Source organism: Petaurus breviceps, unplaced genomic scaffold (genome assembly GCF_028583685.1).
Source record: "Petaurus breviceps papuanus isolate PSGF00001 unplaced genomic scaffold, PetGlider_PUasm1.0 180, whole genome shotgun sequence".
Lineage (NCBI taxonomy): Eukaryota > Metazoa > Chordata > Mammalia > Diprotodontia > Petauridae > Petaurus > Petaurus breviceps.
In genome coordinates this window covers 1,152,571-1,168,496 of record NW_027185782.1, presented here as the reverse complement: position 1 = coordinate 1,168,496, position 15,926 = coordinate 1,152,571, and the positions used below count along the sequence as shown (strand labels likewise).

Here is a 15,926-nt window from a genome sequence, read left to right as displayed (position 1 = left end):
TTTCTTTCTTTCTTTCTTTCTTTCTTTCTTTCTTTCTTTCTTTCTTTGTTTCCTTCCTTCCTTCCTTCCTTCCTTCCTTCCTTCCTTCCTTCCTTCCTTCCTTCCTTCCTTCCTTGTCTCTCTCTCTCCCTCTCCCCCTTCCTTCCTTTCTTTTACATATAGCACTGGAAAGGATCTTAAGAGTTATTGAAACTGCCTCACTTTCTTCATTTTACAGCTGAGGAAACTCAAACCCAGAGAAGTTAAATAACTTGTCCAAATTCACACAGCTAGTGAGTAGGTGAATTAGGACTTGAATTTGAGGTCATCTCTTTCTTAGTCTAGTACTGCTTTCTCTCCCACAAACTATCCTTCACACTGTTGAGATAGTCATTGTTCCAGTTGTATGAGAAAAGGAGGTTAGTCTTTTCCCTCCTATACTGATGATCAGTTCTCTGTAGACTTTAAATCTGAGTTCACTTTTAGTTTTCTAATGTTTCCAAAAAACTGGGATTTTTTTTGCACTTAATAGTATTTTATTGTATTTTTCCCAATTACATGTAAAGATAGTTTTCACCATTCATTTTTGTAAGATTTTTGAGTGCCATATTTTTCTACTTCCTGCTATTTTATCCCCCCAAGAGAGTATGCAGTCTTTCATACGTTATACACGTACAATCATGATAAACATATTTCCATATTAATCATGCTATGAAAGGAGAATCAGAAAAAAAGGGAAAAACCATGAGAAAGAAAAAAAAGATCTGCATTCAGACTCCATAGCTCTTTCTATGAGTGTACATAGCATTTTTCCATTATGAATCTTTTGGAATTTTCTTGGATCATTGTATTGCTGAGAAGAGCTAAGTCTATCATAGTTGATCATCGTACTATGTTGCTGTTACTATATACAATGTTCTTATGGTTCTGCCCACTTCCCTCAGCATCAGTTCTTATCTGGAAAAGGTTTTTCTGAAATCTACATTCTCATCATTTCTTACAGAATGATATTATTCTGGTACATTTATTTACCACAACTTGTTCAGCCATTCCCCAATTGATGGGCAGTTCCACAATTTCCAGTTCTTGACCATCACAAAAAGAGCTGTTATAAATATTTTTGTACATGTGGGCCCTTTTCCCTTTTTTATGATCCCTTTGGGATATAGACCTAGTAGTGGTATCGCTGGATCAAAGAGGGTATGCACAGTTTGATTGCCTTTTGGGCATAGTTCCAAGTTGCTCTATACAATGGTTGGATCAGTTCACAACTCTACCAACAATGTAACAGTGTTTCCACTTCTCCAACATTTATCATTTTCCTTTTCTGTCATTAGCCAATTTGATAGGTGTGAGGTGGTACCTCAGAGTTGTTTTAATTTGCATTTCTCTAATCAGTAGTGATTTACAACATTTTTTCATATGACTATGGATAGCTTTAATTTCTTCATCAGAAAACTTCCTGTCTCATTTATCAACTGGGGAGAATGACTTGTATTCTTATAAATTTGACTCAGTTCTCCATATATTTGAGAAATGAGGCCTTTATTAGAGACACTAGCTGTAAAGATTGTTTCCTAGCTTTCTGCTTTCCTTCTAATCTTGGTTGCATTGGCTTTATTTGTGCAAAACTTTGTTAATTTAATGTAACTAAAATTATCATTTTATGTTTCATAGTTCTCTGTCTCATTTGGTCATAAATTCTTCCCTTCTCCATAGATCTGACAGGTAAACTATTCCTTGTTTTCCTCATTTGCTTATGATATCATTCTCTATGTGCAAATCATGTACCTATTTCAACCTTATCTTCGTACAGGGTGTGGGATGTTGGTTTGTTCCTAGTTTCTGCCATACTGTTTCCCAGTTTTCTTAGCAATTTTTGTCAAATAGTGAGTTCTTATCCTAGAAGCTGGAGTCTTTGGGTTTATCAAATAATTAATTGCTATAGTCATTTACTACAGTATCTTGTAATATGTTCTTGACCTTTTGTTCTTCCAAATGAATTTTATTATTGTTTTTTCTTGCTTTTTAAAATAATTTTTTGGTAGTTTGATTGGTACAGCACTGAATAAGTGAATTAATTCAGGTAGAATTGCCATTTTTATAATACTTAGCTTAGCCTACCCATGAGCAATTGATATTTTTCCAGTTGTTTAGATCTGATTTTATTTGTGTGAAATGTATTTTGTAATTGTGTTTATATAGTTCCTGGGTTTTTCTTGGCAGGTAGACTCCCAAACATTTTATATTGTCTACAGTAATTTTAAGTGGAATTTCTCTTTCTGTCTCTTGCTGCTGGGCTTTGTTGGAAATATATATAGAAATGCTGATGATTTATATGGGTTTATTTTATATCCTGCAACTTTGCTAAAGTTAATTGTATCAAGTGGTTTTTTAGTTGATTCTCTAGCATTCTCTAAGTATACTTTTAAGCTTATCATCTATGATTAGTGATAGTTTTGTTTCCTCATTGCCTATTCTAATTCCTTCAATTTTTCTTTTATTGCTAAAGCTAACAATTTTAGTATAATATTGAATAATGATGGTGATAATGGGTATCCTTGTTTCACCCCTGATCTTATTGGAAAGGCTTCTAGCTTATCCCCATTACATGTAATGCTTGGTGATGGTTTTAGATAGATACTGTTTATCATTTTAAGGAAAACTATGTACTCTCTAGTGTTTTTAATAAAAATGGACGCTGTATTTTGTCAGAAGCTTTTCCTGCATCTATTGAGATAATCATGTGATTTTGGTTAGTTTTGTAATTGATGTGGTCAATTATATTGATAATTTTCCTAATATTAAAGCAGCCCTGCACTCCCACTTGATCATAGTGACCTTGTGATAAATTGCTGTTATCTCTTTGCTGATATTTTATTTGAAATTTCCACATCCTTATTCATTAGGGAAATTGGTCTCTAATTTTCTTTCTCTGTTTTGATTCTTTCTGGTTTAGGTATCACCACCATATTTGTGTCATAAAAGGAATTTAGTAGGATTCCTTTGTCTATAAAACTGGGATTTATTGAGAAAGTTTTGTGGTTGGGGAAAAGATGATTTCAGTTTGAACTGGTTGGTTGTTGACAAGACTCTCTAATACTCAGACCTTAGTATTCTGAATTTTTAAGAATGTAGATCAATCTATACATTCTTAAAATGTAGATCAATCTATACAGTTTTTTCTTTCCTTTTCTCTTCCACCCCTTTAATTTTTTTAAAAGCAAATATGGGTAAAAGAGACACTTATTCATAAGTTTCCTCTTTGTCCCTACTTCCAACCAATGCCTTTGCCAATCCATCCTTCACACAGGTACCAGAGCAGTTTTAATATATGTATAGCATCTCCTTAAAAAACTTCTTTCTCTCCTTATTCCCTGTAAGATAAATTACATATTCCTTAGCTTGACATTCAAGACTTTTTTGCAATCTGGTCAGAACCTACTTGGATGGATGGATGAATGAATGAATGAAACATGCATTTTATTAAGTGCTTACTCTGAGCAGTGAATTGATCTAAACCTTGACAATACAAATAGAAAAGTAGGCTAGTCATTGCCCTCAAGGAGTTCACATTCTAATTGGGGGAGACATAGCATATGGAAACTGCACATTGAATTGTCAGGTGTCTGGGTTCTTAGGGTACAGCAAAGGAAGTGGGTGTACATTTATTTTAATGCTGTTTCCACTAATTAAAATCATTAAAATCACATCAGGACTTGGTAGTTGTGACTGCAGTACCTCCAGAAACAATTATGAACCTGCAGATTTCTTCTAGGGATGATGACTGGTATGGGTTGGGCCTCTTCTTTTTTGTTGTTTTAGTTCTTGGCAAAAATACTGGAGTAGTTTGCCATTTCCTTCTCCAGGTCATTTTATAGATAAGGAACTAAGGTAAACAGGGTTAAGTGACTTGCCCAGGGTCAAATAGCTACTAAGTATCTGAGGCCAGATTTGAATTCACAGCCTCCAGGCCCTATACTCTATCCACTGCAGTTACCTAGTTGCCCATAGGGTCTCCCCTTAGTGATGATTGAGTTAATAGTATTGCCCTTTATTCTTTTCTAATAGCTTCCTCCCTCTATATATAGTATGCTATTTTCTTTTTCTAGAATGGACTCCCTCCTCTCCTCTTCTGTCCAATAGGCAGGGGTGGAAACATGCCCTCCATTCATCAAGGCTCAGTACCTTTTCATGAAGCTCTTTTTCCTTAGTTCTCCCCTTTCCTCTGATTCTTACTCTCCTTCTACTACCCTCTTTGGATTGAATTGCTTAATCTAGTATTTAGATGATTTGATTTGTAGTCTCTTTGGGGAGATTCCAGTGCCAAAGGAAGATGCTATAGATGATGTTTATGAAATGCAAAACGAATGAGGTAGTGAAAATTTCCAAGTTAATACTGATTCCAATAGTCTTCTGTTTGGGCTGATTTTTCTAAGGCTTTTGTTTTTAGGAAAAGCAAAGTCAAATAATTCTGAGAAGCTGAAACAAAGCTCTTTGTATATGTTCTTTGCAAACTTTTCTTGCCCTGCTTCATTGAACTATAATTTACAGAGATTCAGTGAAATGAGCTTGCAATTAATATGGAAAATGAATAGCTAAGCTATAAATGGGCTCACTGGGAGAGTTGTGGAGCCCATGGAGAGAACATTAATATGTTACCATGTTATTGGTGCTAATCACTTAAAATGTGCTTCTTTATTAGTAGCTTTAATGAGAGCCACTTAAACTGTGCATTAAAAAGAGAAACTGCAGAGAAGGACGACAGACTGTGGCAGGCAGTCATAATTCTAATTGAAATGCTTTTAGTACAAAAAAAAAAGTTGGTAGATTCAGTAATCCTTTGCCCTTTTTAAAACATCCGCATTATATCCCATCAATCAGGTTGATTCTCCAAGATTGAAAGTATTCCCTCCCCACACAAATGCACACCCACTTTTTTTCCTTTTTATTACCTAATTTGGGCTGATTTATGTACACTCTCCCGGTGTACATAACTGCTTTTCAGACCAGTGCTGTGCTCTTGCTTAGAAACCTCTCTTGGTGATGGTAAGCATGCACCCAGTGGACCATGGGCATTTTTGGGTGAGTTTATCCTAATCCTAAACCCGTGGTAGCACTGCGAGTAGAGACATAATGTCTATTCTCTGTTAAAAAACGGTGGCTAAGACTCTCAGTAAAGAAAACCAGGCACAGAAAAGCTTTCTCTCCTATCCTCACAACCTCATCTCCCTCCCCAGTGATCCTAGGGTCTTGTTAAGAACTTTGATATTTTAAGCTGGTAGAGGAAATGGGAAGGGGAGATAGGAATCTTCCTGGTCCTTCAAGGAATAGATTTGTGCTCTATTATTGACAAGTTGTTTTGCTGACAGAAGGGTAGCATAAGGGCAAGGAGATAAAAGAATAATGAGAAAGTTAGCAGGAACCTTGTTATGAAGTTATACTCTCATCTGCATACTACCTTACAGCAACTCCAAAACGTACTGGTTTAGAGAAGATAAAGTTAGACCAGAGCAGTCTAGGTCATTTGTATTCTTTCATCATTTAAGCTTTGGAAAATCCTCAAACTCTCAAATAGTGTCTCTGTCTCTCTCTATCTCTGTCTCTGTCAGTCTGTCTGTCTGTCTCTCTCTCTCCCTCTCTCCCTCTCCCCCTTTCTCTCTCCCCACTGCGCCTCTCTCTTTGGAACTTCTCCATCAGGGACTGAAAGAATCTTCTTAGTGGCTACTAGGTGGTGCTGTGGAGAAAGCACTGGGCCAGTAGTCAGAAAGTCCTAAATTCAAATGTGGCCTTACTACTTAATTAGCTGTGGGACCCTGTGCAAATAATTTAGCTTCTGTTTGCCTCAGTTTCCTCATCTGTAAAATGAGCATAACAACAGCACCTACCTTGGAAGGTTGTTGTGAAGATCAAATGAGATTTGTAAAGTGCTTAGACCAGTGTCAGCACTATATAAATGTTTATTCCCTCCTCTCTCCTTAGTATTGTGTCTAAAATTGCAAGATTTTTTTTGGGGGAGGGGGCAGGGGGAGGCTCTTGAACATGAATTTGAGTGTAGCTTTAAAGAGCTCTAAAATTGAGGTTCAAGAAAATTCTAGTACTATTGCCCATAACATACCCTATTGATTCAGATATAGAAGATACCCTCCAAATGACTCCTCTTTTAAGAGGGAAAAATGTATAGATACACACTTAAAAATAACACAGTTTGTAGGTCATACGATTGGTTTGGAAGAAAAATAAAATTTTATAAAATTATTAAAAAATAAAATTTTTTATAAAATTATTAAATAAAATTTTTTATAAAATTATTAAAAAATAAAATTTATAAAAATAAAAATTTATATTCAGACCAATGTGGCACACTATAGACAAATGCTACCATAATATTGTGAACCCTCTGATTATTGTTTTTTAATATTTTGGCAAACCAGTTAATAGTATTAGGCTAATGTACTTTTACACATGTGGAAGGGAGGACCCATATTTGAATATAATATTTCTCATGTCATAGTTACTTGCATATTTGTTGAATAAGTTTAAGATTTAGTAAATATTTATTTAAAGTCTCTATGGTCAAGATCCTATGTTTATTGCTGGTGAGAGAATAGTAGACTAAAAAAAGATCATTCCATCAATGAACTTATAGTCTAATAATAAGTTTTAGAAGTAGGCAAATAAATATGAAAATGTGTTAAATTCAAGTAGATTAGAAAAGAAAAAATCTTGTTAAAGATGAAGTCTGTGGTCAGATTTGAGTCTCAGCAATAAGAGATGGAGTCACTGTCCCAGGAAAGGGAGATTGTGTCAGTAATGGCATGTAGGAGAATCAACGTTATAACATTGTTATTGTAAAAATTTCCAGTTTCAAGATCCTTAGCAAGAAACTGGGAGAAACCTGGGTTCAAATCCTGCCTCAAAAACCAGGGCCAAATTACTTGTATAAATCTGTTTCCTCTCCGGTAAAATGGGGATATTAATGTTTATCGTACCTACATGTAGGGTTGTTGGGAAGGATCCTTCAAGTTAGGCTATACAAAGTGCTTGGCAAGCTTTTAGTCAAATCAGCAAGCACTTCTTTAAAGAGTCATAGAAATATCAGCTATTTTAATAGGCAGAACAGTGTGAAATAATGGCAGGAGGAAAGAGACAGTGAATATTGTAGTTTGGTTGAAAAACAGTACACGAGGGAGAAGAAATATAAAGAAGTATATCAGAATGAATGTATATAGGCAAGTTGGCCATTTGGTTTTTGTTTGTTATCATATAATGTGTCATTGTAATTAATCATCCAACAGTTACTGGAGTGATAGACTACAGTGTGCAGCAGCAGCAACTTTTTATTGGCAGCCTCCAGGCAGTTGGGAAACTCTTGGAAGAGGAGATTATAGATTTAAGGGAAAGCACCAGAATGCCAATACAAGTTCTTCTCCTCTCCCTTCTTAGTGAGAAGAAGGGTTGATTCCTCCCCTCCTACCCCCTACCCCCCAACTAGTTTGAGGTAGTTGACTCTTCCAAAATATAAATTAGAGGTCTTTTAAAAATCCCACCTTTCTTTTTCATTATACCTCTCCTAAAGAGAAGACTGAAAATGAATATATGTTCTTATTTTCCTTATTTAAGAGCTTCTCTCTACTTGTATTTATTTATGACTTTTGAATAAGGGTTATGGATTAATCCTGGTTAGGACAGCTGGCTATACTGATGATAATCTTATGCTTTTGCTTTCTCCCCCAGGGTTTTTCCCTGGCAGTTCTCAGGGATGTGATGCCTTTCTCCGTCACAAGATGACTCTCATCTCTCCCTCCATCTTGAAGAAATACAGCATCCCTTTTGATCGGGTATGTACATACAAAGTTTAACAAGAAGATGTGGAATGGTGTTGGGGTCTGGGAGATGCTTGCATTCTGGTCACCAATTTCATTTAGAGAAACTTTTTTTTCCCTTTCTAATGGAAGGTAGGGTTTTTTTTGTTTTGTTTTTTTTCCAGTACTACTATATAAAGTTTGCTGTGATAAGGCCAGTTCAGTGCTTACAAATCAAATAATTTTGCCAGATATGCCCAGTTTGTGCTTTGTCTTTGGTATGTTTTAGGCACTTGGTATATTCCTGTAGTCTCTTTTCTCTACTGTCTTAAATGTTGGATTTAACTCTTTCTTATAAGCTCCTTGTGGTCAGGATCTCCTTTTCATTTATCTTTATTATCTCCAATACATACTTCACTGTCTTGAACTTCATAAATAAACTGAACAAATGCTTATTGGATTGAATTGAATTGAAATTGTAGCTCTTGTCTTCCTCCTCTAGTTATGACCCCAGGATTTGCACTATTTTTGATATAATTATGTCAGTTTTATTTCATTACTTGATGTGTCATTCACTGAGAGAATGGGAATATGCCTCAAGCTTGGAGTCCATACTCTTTATAGAGACTTGTTAGCCCCACTCTCAAGTGTTGTTTGTCCTTCGTTTTCAAAGAGGACCAGTGACATCATGGGTGACATTGTCTTGTTCATTAAATGGATTAGAGTTGCTCAGAGTCATCTTCCCTACTCTCCCTGAGTCATTGAAGTCCAATGGCAGGACAAAAGTCAAGACAACTGGCAATGGCCCAAGATGCAATGTATGACCTTGGCATTTTTGTTGCCTGACCAAACTCTAAGCACTCCACAGTGTCCTGCTTGAGCCACCTTCATGGCTGTTGGAACAAATTATTCTTATCCAACTGTTCCACTGGGGAAGGTCTTTGCTTGCTCAGAGTAGACATCCCTCTAACTCACTAACAGGTTTGAGGCCTCTCAGTTACCCCCAGTCTGGTTTAGCCTGTTTGCCAAGATGGTTTTACTTGGGTGTGGCCACTGTGCATACTGTAGCTTCTTGGAGTCACAGGTGAGAGTTGGGTGAATCAGGTGAACACCAAAGGTGAATGAGCAGCCCTGACACCAGAGGTACTAGTCCTTCGGAACACCCCTTATACCTACAAGTATGTACATGTAGCCTCTTATCTTTTCCTCTGTCCGGTCTCTTTTGTTTCAATTGGTCCCCAGCAAGATCTGTTCCCTTTACAGGTTTGAAAGTCAAATTCTTTGGCAAAAGTCTTGAACTAGTCATTGCATAATGCTATACATCAAGTTCTCCTTAGGCTCCTCTTTATAAATATTTAGCACTCAACTATTTTAGATATACTGCTTGCCTTGTGCTTTTGTTATACTTCCAGTGAAAACCCCCTGTGCTGCAATTGGATGCATCCTTTCCTATGTCCAAGGAGTCTGGTGTCCTAGGATTAAGTTGGCTTTATGAATTTATCTAAGTTAAGGAAGAATTAGTTTAGTTCCAGAAAACTGACTGAAGAACAGATAGACAGGTGTTGAATCTGTGATTTCATTGGCATAAAGCATTTCCAGGTGAGGAAACTTCTTACAAATCAGATCACTATCTTTTCTGCAACTTCCTGTCTTTATGGCCATCTCTCTACCCCACTATGCCATGTTGCTTCTCAGAATGTATTCTGGATAGAGAGAAGACCTGGCCTCTGACACATACTATTAGCTGACCCTGGGCATAGGACACATAACCTCTCAGTGCTCTAGGTACCTCTCTCAGAGTATAAGCTGCAGACCTATATTTTTGAAGAGTTTCCTCAGTTGGGAATTCTTAATACCATTGGAAGCATAGGATTTCTCTCTCTCATATATATATGATATATATAAATATATAATTAAATTATATATTTAAATATATATATAAATTTATATATAAATATATAATTAAAAAATAATATAAATATATATATAAAGGTCATAACTTCTAACCCAGTTCTCTTTCATCACTTCTCTGGAGTCAGAAACCAATTCTTGCCTACCTTAAAGATAAATTTCTAAAGCCAACTTGATCCCTAGAGAACACACCATATATAATTATTACACTCAAATCTTGGCTTAGTACGAGAGTGCTGGAGCTCAAAGATCCTCTCTGGAGATCTTACTGAGATCGGTACAGCATATTATTGGGAGACAAAGCCCATCCGACAGTTTCCTCTAAGGGAATGAATCACCTGTTTAGAAATAAAATATCTTGGCTTTCATAAAGCGTGAAGATTGTGAACTCATTCAATTTACTGCTTCAAAGGTTGTTTCACTTTTCATAGTGAAAAAGTTTTGATGAATGAAATTTGAAGTGAAATCATCTGGTTTTGAGATGAACTTTCTATTGCTGCACTGGGAACTTGTATGATACTAAACGGCTAAGGATCAGGGACTTTGGTTTTTGCTAAGTATCAGTCTCCTTGTTGAATTCAGCACCTTAAAACCTTCAAAGTATTTCACTTGAAGATTGAAGACTGTTCTCAGGGATTGTGATTCATATTTGTCACTGTATACAAGTTGAGAGTGTCCTTTTTTCTCATACTTTTCTCTTTTTCTTCTTCTTTTTCTCTTTCTTTCTCTTCTTCCCCTTGTACTTTCCTTCCACAAAGGGAAGCTACACGTTAAGAGTTGAGAGAGCACTACCTTTGAAAACCAGGGTTTTTAGTCACTATGCCTTTGAATGATCTTAGAAAAGACATCTCTCCTCTCTGGGCTTTGGTCTTGTCATTTCTAAAAAGAGAGGGTGGGACTTGATGACCTCAAATTGATTCTTTCTTTTCTCTAAATTCTGGGAGCAAAAGGAACATAGGAAGTACTATAAGAGATTGTCATGTTGATCTGAGACTCTGAGAAATTCTTTTCTGCTCCCTGTTGAACTTTTCTCTTGTGTAAGAAGCTTTTCAAGGAAGAGTGGACCTCTGCCATAACTAAAGCTTTATTTAGTAATAATACCCAAACAGCAACTCAGAGCTGTGAGGCTTAGGTTTCAGGCTAGTGTTTCTCAGAGTCAGTCTACATTAGAGATGCATATCCCTCTGAACAGGCTGTGTCAGCTCTCCTGACACAGAACAGTAGCCTGGAGGCCAGGCCTTCATAGAAAGTAGCTTTTCTGGAGAATATTTTTGAAGGCTTCCTGGGAAGAACAATTTTTCAGGTACAGTTGATAGTTCTGTGATCATGCCCTCATTCCACCAGCAAATAGAAAATTGTTTCTGACAGTTCAAACAGACAGCCTCCAATATTAGTGGATGAAGTTTGTTTGTTTGTTTGTTTGATTTTTCTGGACAAGAATTCAGGAGGCCAATCCCCAGCTATTGCTTGTGTTTATCAGATAGTGGAGCATTCTGATTTATGAAATGCCTACTGGTTCTCTTATCTGTCTTCATTTTTATTTTGAGCATCATTCACACCAAACACCTAATAAGAAAAATCACTCTTAAATGAGTAGTAGTGTGTTTTCCTTCTGTTAATATGTTGGAAAATAGTGTTTCTCCAACAGGGATTTTCACAGATAGAACAATAAATTGGGTTATATTGAAAAATGAATCAAAAGGAAGAGCTTCCCTCCTTTTAAGTGTGGATGAGACACTTTGTTCTGGAGAACCAGGTTGCATTTTCTCTTCCATGTATCATTTCCCTTTTTCTTCATAAATCATATGAACTTTATTTTTGGAACACATAAGTGTTTATGAAGTGATATTTTTTCCTCCTGCACCCCTCTTAATTTTTACAAGAAGCATGAATGGGTTAACTAAATTCTTGTTCAGTCAAGAGAATGGAAACTTCTTAGGGGAGCATTAAGTGAGATCCTGAAAGAATGACCTTTCTTTGGTATGTAAATCTTGGGGGTATTTGAGTAAAAGACCACCATACTAGGTTGATTTGCCTGGCATTAGTGGTGCATAAGAGTTTTTGCTTGTGTTCTCCTGACTGCTTGAATCCTAGCCTGAAGTATAGGTACAGTTGAAATCCAAGAAGCATTTTTACTCAAAAAGAGAAATGATCCTTTAGCAGTATGGTTAGATTCTATCATTGAAATTCCTGGCAAGCCTTCAAAGAAGTGAATATGCACACTATTTATAAATCTTTCAAATGGTATTTACTTCTTTAGGAAAAAAGATCAATATCAACTTTTAATAATTAAAAATGCTTATTTATATAATCTACTATTGATTTCTTCATTTATTCAAGAGTTTGTAGAAGTTACCGTGTTTTCTCCATGAACGACATTTTAGTCCATCCTCCTTTCACTAGTTGTTACTTTTCTGCATGGCCTATCCATCATCCTGAGCACTTTCTAATTTATAGTTGGAATAATGTTGACAGCAGTGACATGCAAGACATACGCTGTGGGCTTGAAATGAAGACACTAGGATATAAATTTTTTGACAGAAACATAATCTTACCTTATTAACTTAACAATCTTCAGTTACGGCCTGATTTGTGAAGGGGTTGAATGTTACAGGCCTAGTGGGTTGAACAGTTATGCAGCATTTGGCCTGGTTCTGGGTACATCCTTCACGTTGGTTCCCCTCCCCTTATAAGACAAAAAAGGCCTCTGTTAAGAGGGGAAGAGTTTTGCTCTACAATGATGCACAAATTTACTGTGACAAAGTAAAACAATTTGATTTATATAATTAAGCTTACAGCTTCTTACATCTTCAAAAAATTGTCCTATGTTCTTTTGTTGCAAACACTTGTTTTATACACTTTGAGTTTTAGTTCACAATATTTAACACACATTCTTCAGTTCATCATGAAACCACACATCAAATCAGTCCTCTGATGAAGTTGATTTTTTTTTTTTACCCCAAGCCTGGCCTTGATTATACCCCATCATTTCTCAGTGGCATTAAAATACATTGTGTTCCTAGGCAATTGAGGCATATTTATCTTCATCTCTTGAAAGAATTGCATAACTTTTTATGACCTGTGATATGATGTCTGTGTGGGGATTTATACAAGTCAAGACCAAATCTACTTCAGTGAATCAATATATTTATCAGGTTATCATTCCCTCAGTGAATACAAGACTTCTGGGCTCAGTGGAACTAAAAATTAGTCCCCCAAAGCATTTTTTGGGGGTAGATGTTTTACCATTTAATAAAGATGCCCAGATTTTACAGTTCCCTTGGACTTTTTCTGATAACAGTTTTTATATAGATTTGAATGAAAAAGTGAATTTCATCATTAAAAATTACATTTTTTCAATCTTCTGTATTTCGGGTTTTGTATTTTGCCCATGACAAGCAAAAGATTATAATTATTATTTTTACTGGTCTTTTTCCTATTCTTCCAACTTTAAGAACAGCACACTGTTGATTCAGAATCAATAAACTTTAAACCTTTACTATGTGTCAGGCATTATGCTTAGTTCTGGGAGTACAAAAAAAAGGATAAAAAAATAGTGCTTGTCCTCAAGGAAAAAATTAATTTAGCTCTCTCTCAGTGTTAAGTACTGCTGGAAATTTTTGCTTGTTCTGTGGCTTGAAATGAAGACACTAGGATATAAATTTTTTGACAGAAACATAATCTTACCTTATTAAATTCTGAGGATTAATTTGGTCTCATTTCCCACCTAGGTGCTGGTTCTCTATAGAATTCACCCTATTTCCTTATGGGTCTTAAATGCTTCACTTGGCAATACTTACTGCAGACACACTATATTTCAAACAGTTCTTGAAGTGTGCTCTTTTTTTTTGCTTTTTGGAGGGCAATTGGGGTTAAGTGACTTGCCCAAGGTCACATGGCTAGTTTTTGTGTTAAGTGTCTGAGGCTGGATCCAAACCCAGGTCCTCCTGACTCCAGGACCAGTGCTCTATTCACTGCACCACCTAGCTGCCCCAGAAATGTACTTTTTTTAAGAGCTACAACTTTTGCATACTTCCTTGGAGTAATATTGTTGTTGTTATTGTTGTTTTCAGTCATGTCCAACTGTTTGTGACCCCATTTGTGGTTTTCTTGGCAAAGATAGTATAATGGTTTGTTATTTCCTCCTCCAGCTCGTTTTATAGATAAGGAAACTGAGGCAGACAGGGTTAAATGACTTACCCAGGGTCATACAGCTAATAAGAGTTTCAGTCCAGATTTGAACTCAGGAAGATGAATCTTCCTAATTCCAGGCCTGTCACTCTAACCACTTAGCCACCTAGCTGGCCACTGGAGTAATATTTTCATTCTTGATTCCTTTTTTCTTTAATAGTACTTTATTTTTTACTCCAATTACACATTAAGACAATTTATAGCATTCATTGTTACAGGATTTTAAGTTCCATATTTTTCTTCTTCCTTTCCTTCCTCCCCACTTCTGGAAATGGTAGGCTATTTGATATAGGTTATACATGTACCATCGTGTAATATATATTTCCATGTTAGTCACAGATATGGAAGAAGAAACAGACAAAAGGAAAAAAATATGAAAAAGAATAAAGCAAATGAAAAAAGTATGCTTCAATCTGCATTTAGAGTCCATTAGTTCTTTATCTGGATGTGGATAGCATTTTCCATCATGGGATCTTTATACTTGTCTTGGATCTTGTTGCTGAGAAGAGCTACATCATTCATACTTGATCATCATACAATATTGCTGATGCTGTGTACACAGTGTTTTCCTGCTTCTACTCCTTTCACTTTGCATCAGTTTATACAAGTCTTTACAGGTTTTTCTGAAATCTTCCTGCTTATTATTTTGTATAGCACAATAGTATTCAATTACCTATACCATCGCTTATTTAGCCATTCCCCAGTTGATGGGTATCCCCTCAATTTCCAATATTTTGCTATCATGAAAAGGGCTGCTCTAAATATTTTTGCACACATGGGTCCTTTTCCCTTTTTTTAATGATCTCTTTGGGATACAGACCTAGAAGTGGTATTGCTGGATTAAAGGGTATGGCATAGTTTTGATTGCCCTTTGGGCATAATTTCAAATTATTCTACAGAATGGTTGGATCAGTTCAAAACTCCAACAGTACATTAATGTCCCAATTTTCCCACATCCTCTCCAACATTTATCATTTTCTTTTTTTGTCATATTAGCCAATGTAATAGATATAACGTGGTACCTCAGAGTTGTTTTAATTTACATTTCTCTAATCAGAAGTGATTTAGAGAACTTCTTCATATACCTATAGATAGTTTTGATTTCTTCATCTGAAAACTACCTGTTCATATCCTTTGACCATTTATCAGTTGGGAAATGACTTCTATTCTTATAAATTTGACTCAGTTCTCAAATTTGAGAAATGAGGCCTCTATTAGAGATGCTTGGTGTAAAGATTGTTTCCCAGCTTTCTGCTTTCCTTCTAATCTTGGTTGCATTGGTTTTGTTTATACACAAGCTTTTAAATTTAATATAATCAAAATTATCTATTTTGCATTTCATAATGTTCTCTATCTCTTGTTTGGTCATGAACCTGTAACTCATTTAATTTCTCCTTTAAGAATTTGGATGCTATACTATTTGGTGTACATATGTTTACTATTTCTATTGCTTCATTGTCTGTACCTTTTAGCAAGATGTAATTTTTCCTTCCTTATCCTTTTTAATTAGATATATTTTTGCTTTTGCTTTGTGTGAGATCAAGATTGCTACCCCTGGTTTTTGTTTTTGTTTTTTACTTCAGCTAACGCGAATAGATTCTGCTTCAGCCTCTTATCTTTACTCTATGTGTGTCTTCTCTGCTTCAAGTATGTTTCTTTTTAACAACATAGTATAGGATTCTGGTTTTTTATTCACTCTGTTATCTGCTTTCATTTTATGGGAGAGTTCATCCCATTCACATTCACTGCTATGATTACTAACTGTATTTCCCTCCATACTATTTTTCCTCCTGTTTGTTCTCTCTGTTCTCTCTTTCCTTTCACCCTTTCCCTCTTGACACTGTTTTGCTTCTATCTACCAGTTTCCCTGATCTGCCCTTTCTTCTGGCAGTGTTGGGCTCTCTCTCTCTCTCTCTCTCTCTCTCTCTCTCTCTCTCTCTCTCTCTGTTTATCTCTCTCTCACACTCATACACACACGTAGGGGGAGAGAGACAGAGACAGAGAGAGAGAGAGAGAGAGACAGAGAGAGAGAGAGAGAGA

The 15,926-nt window shown here is 36.0% G+C and overlaps 1 protein-coding gene across 9 annotated transcripts in view; it reads left to right on the top strand.

Moving 5' to 3' along the window:
* The window catches only part of KDM4B (lysine demethylase 4B), a 286,229-nt gene that overhangs the window by 156,495 nt on the left and 113,808 nt on the right, over positions 1–15,926 (top strand). For all 9 annotated transcript variants that reach the window (XM_069086768.1, XM_069086769.1, XM_069086770.1 and 6 more), the window contains one exon: positions 7,717–7,820. In XM_069086768.1, the coding sequence (XP_068942869.1) occupies positions 7,717–7,820 (104 nt within the window). The remainder of the gene's footprint in view (positions 1–7,716; positions 7,821–15,926) is intronic.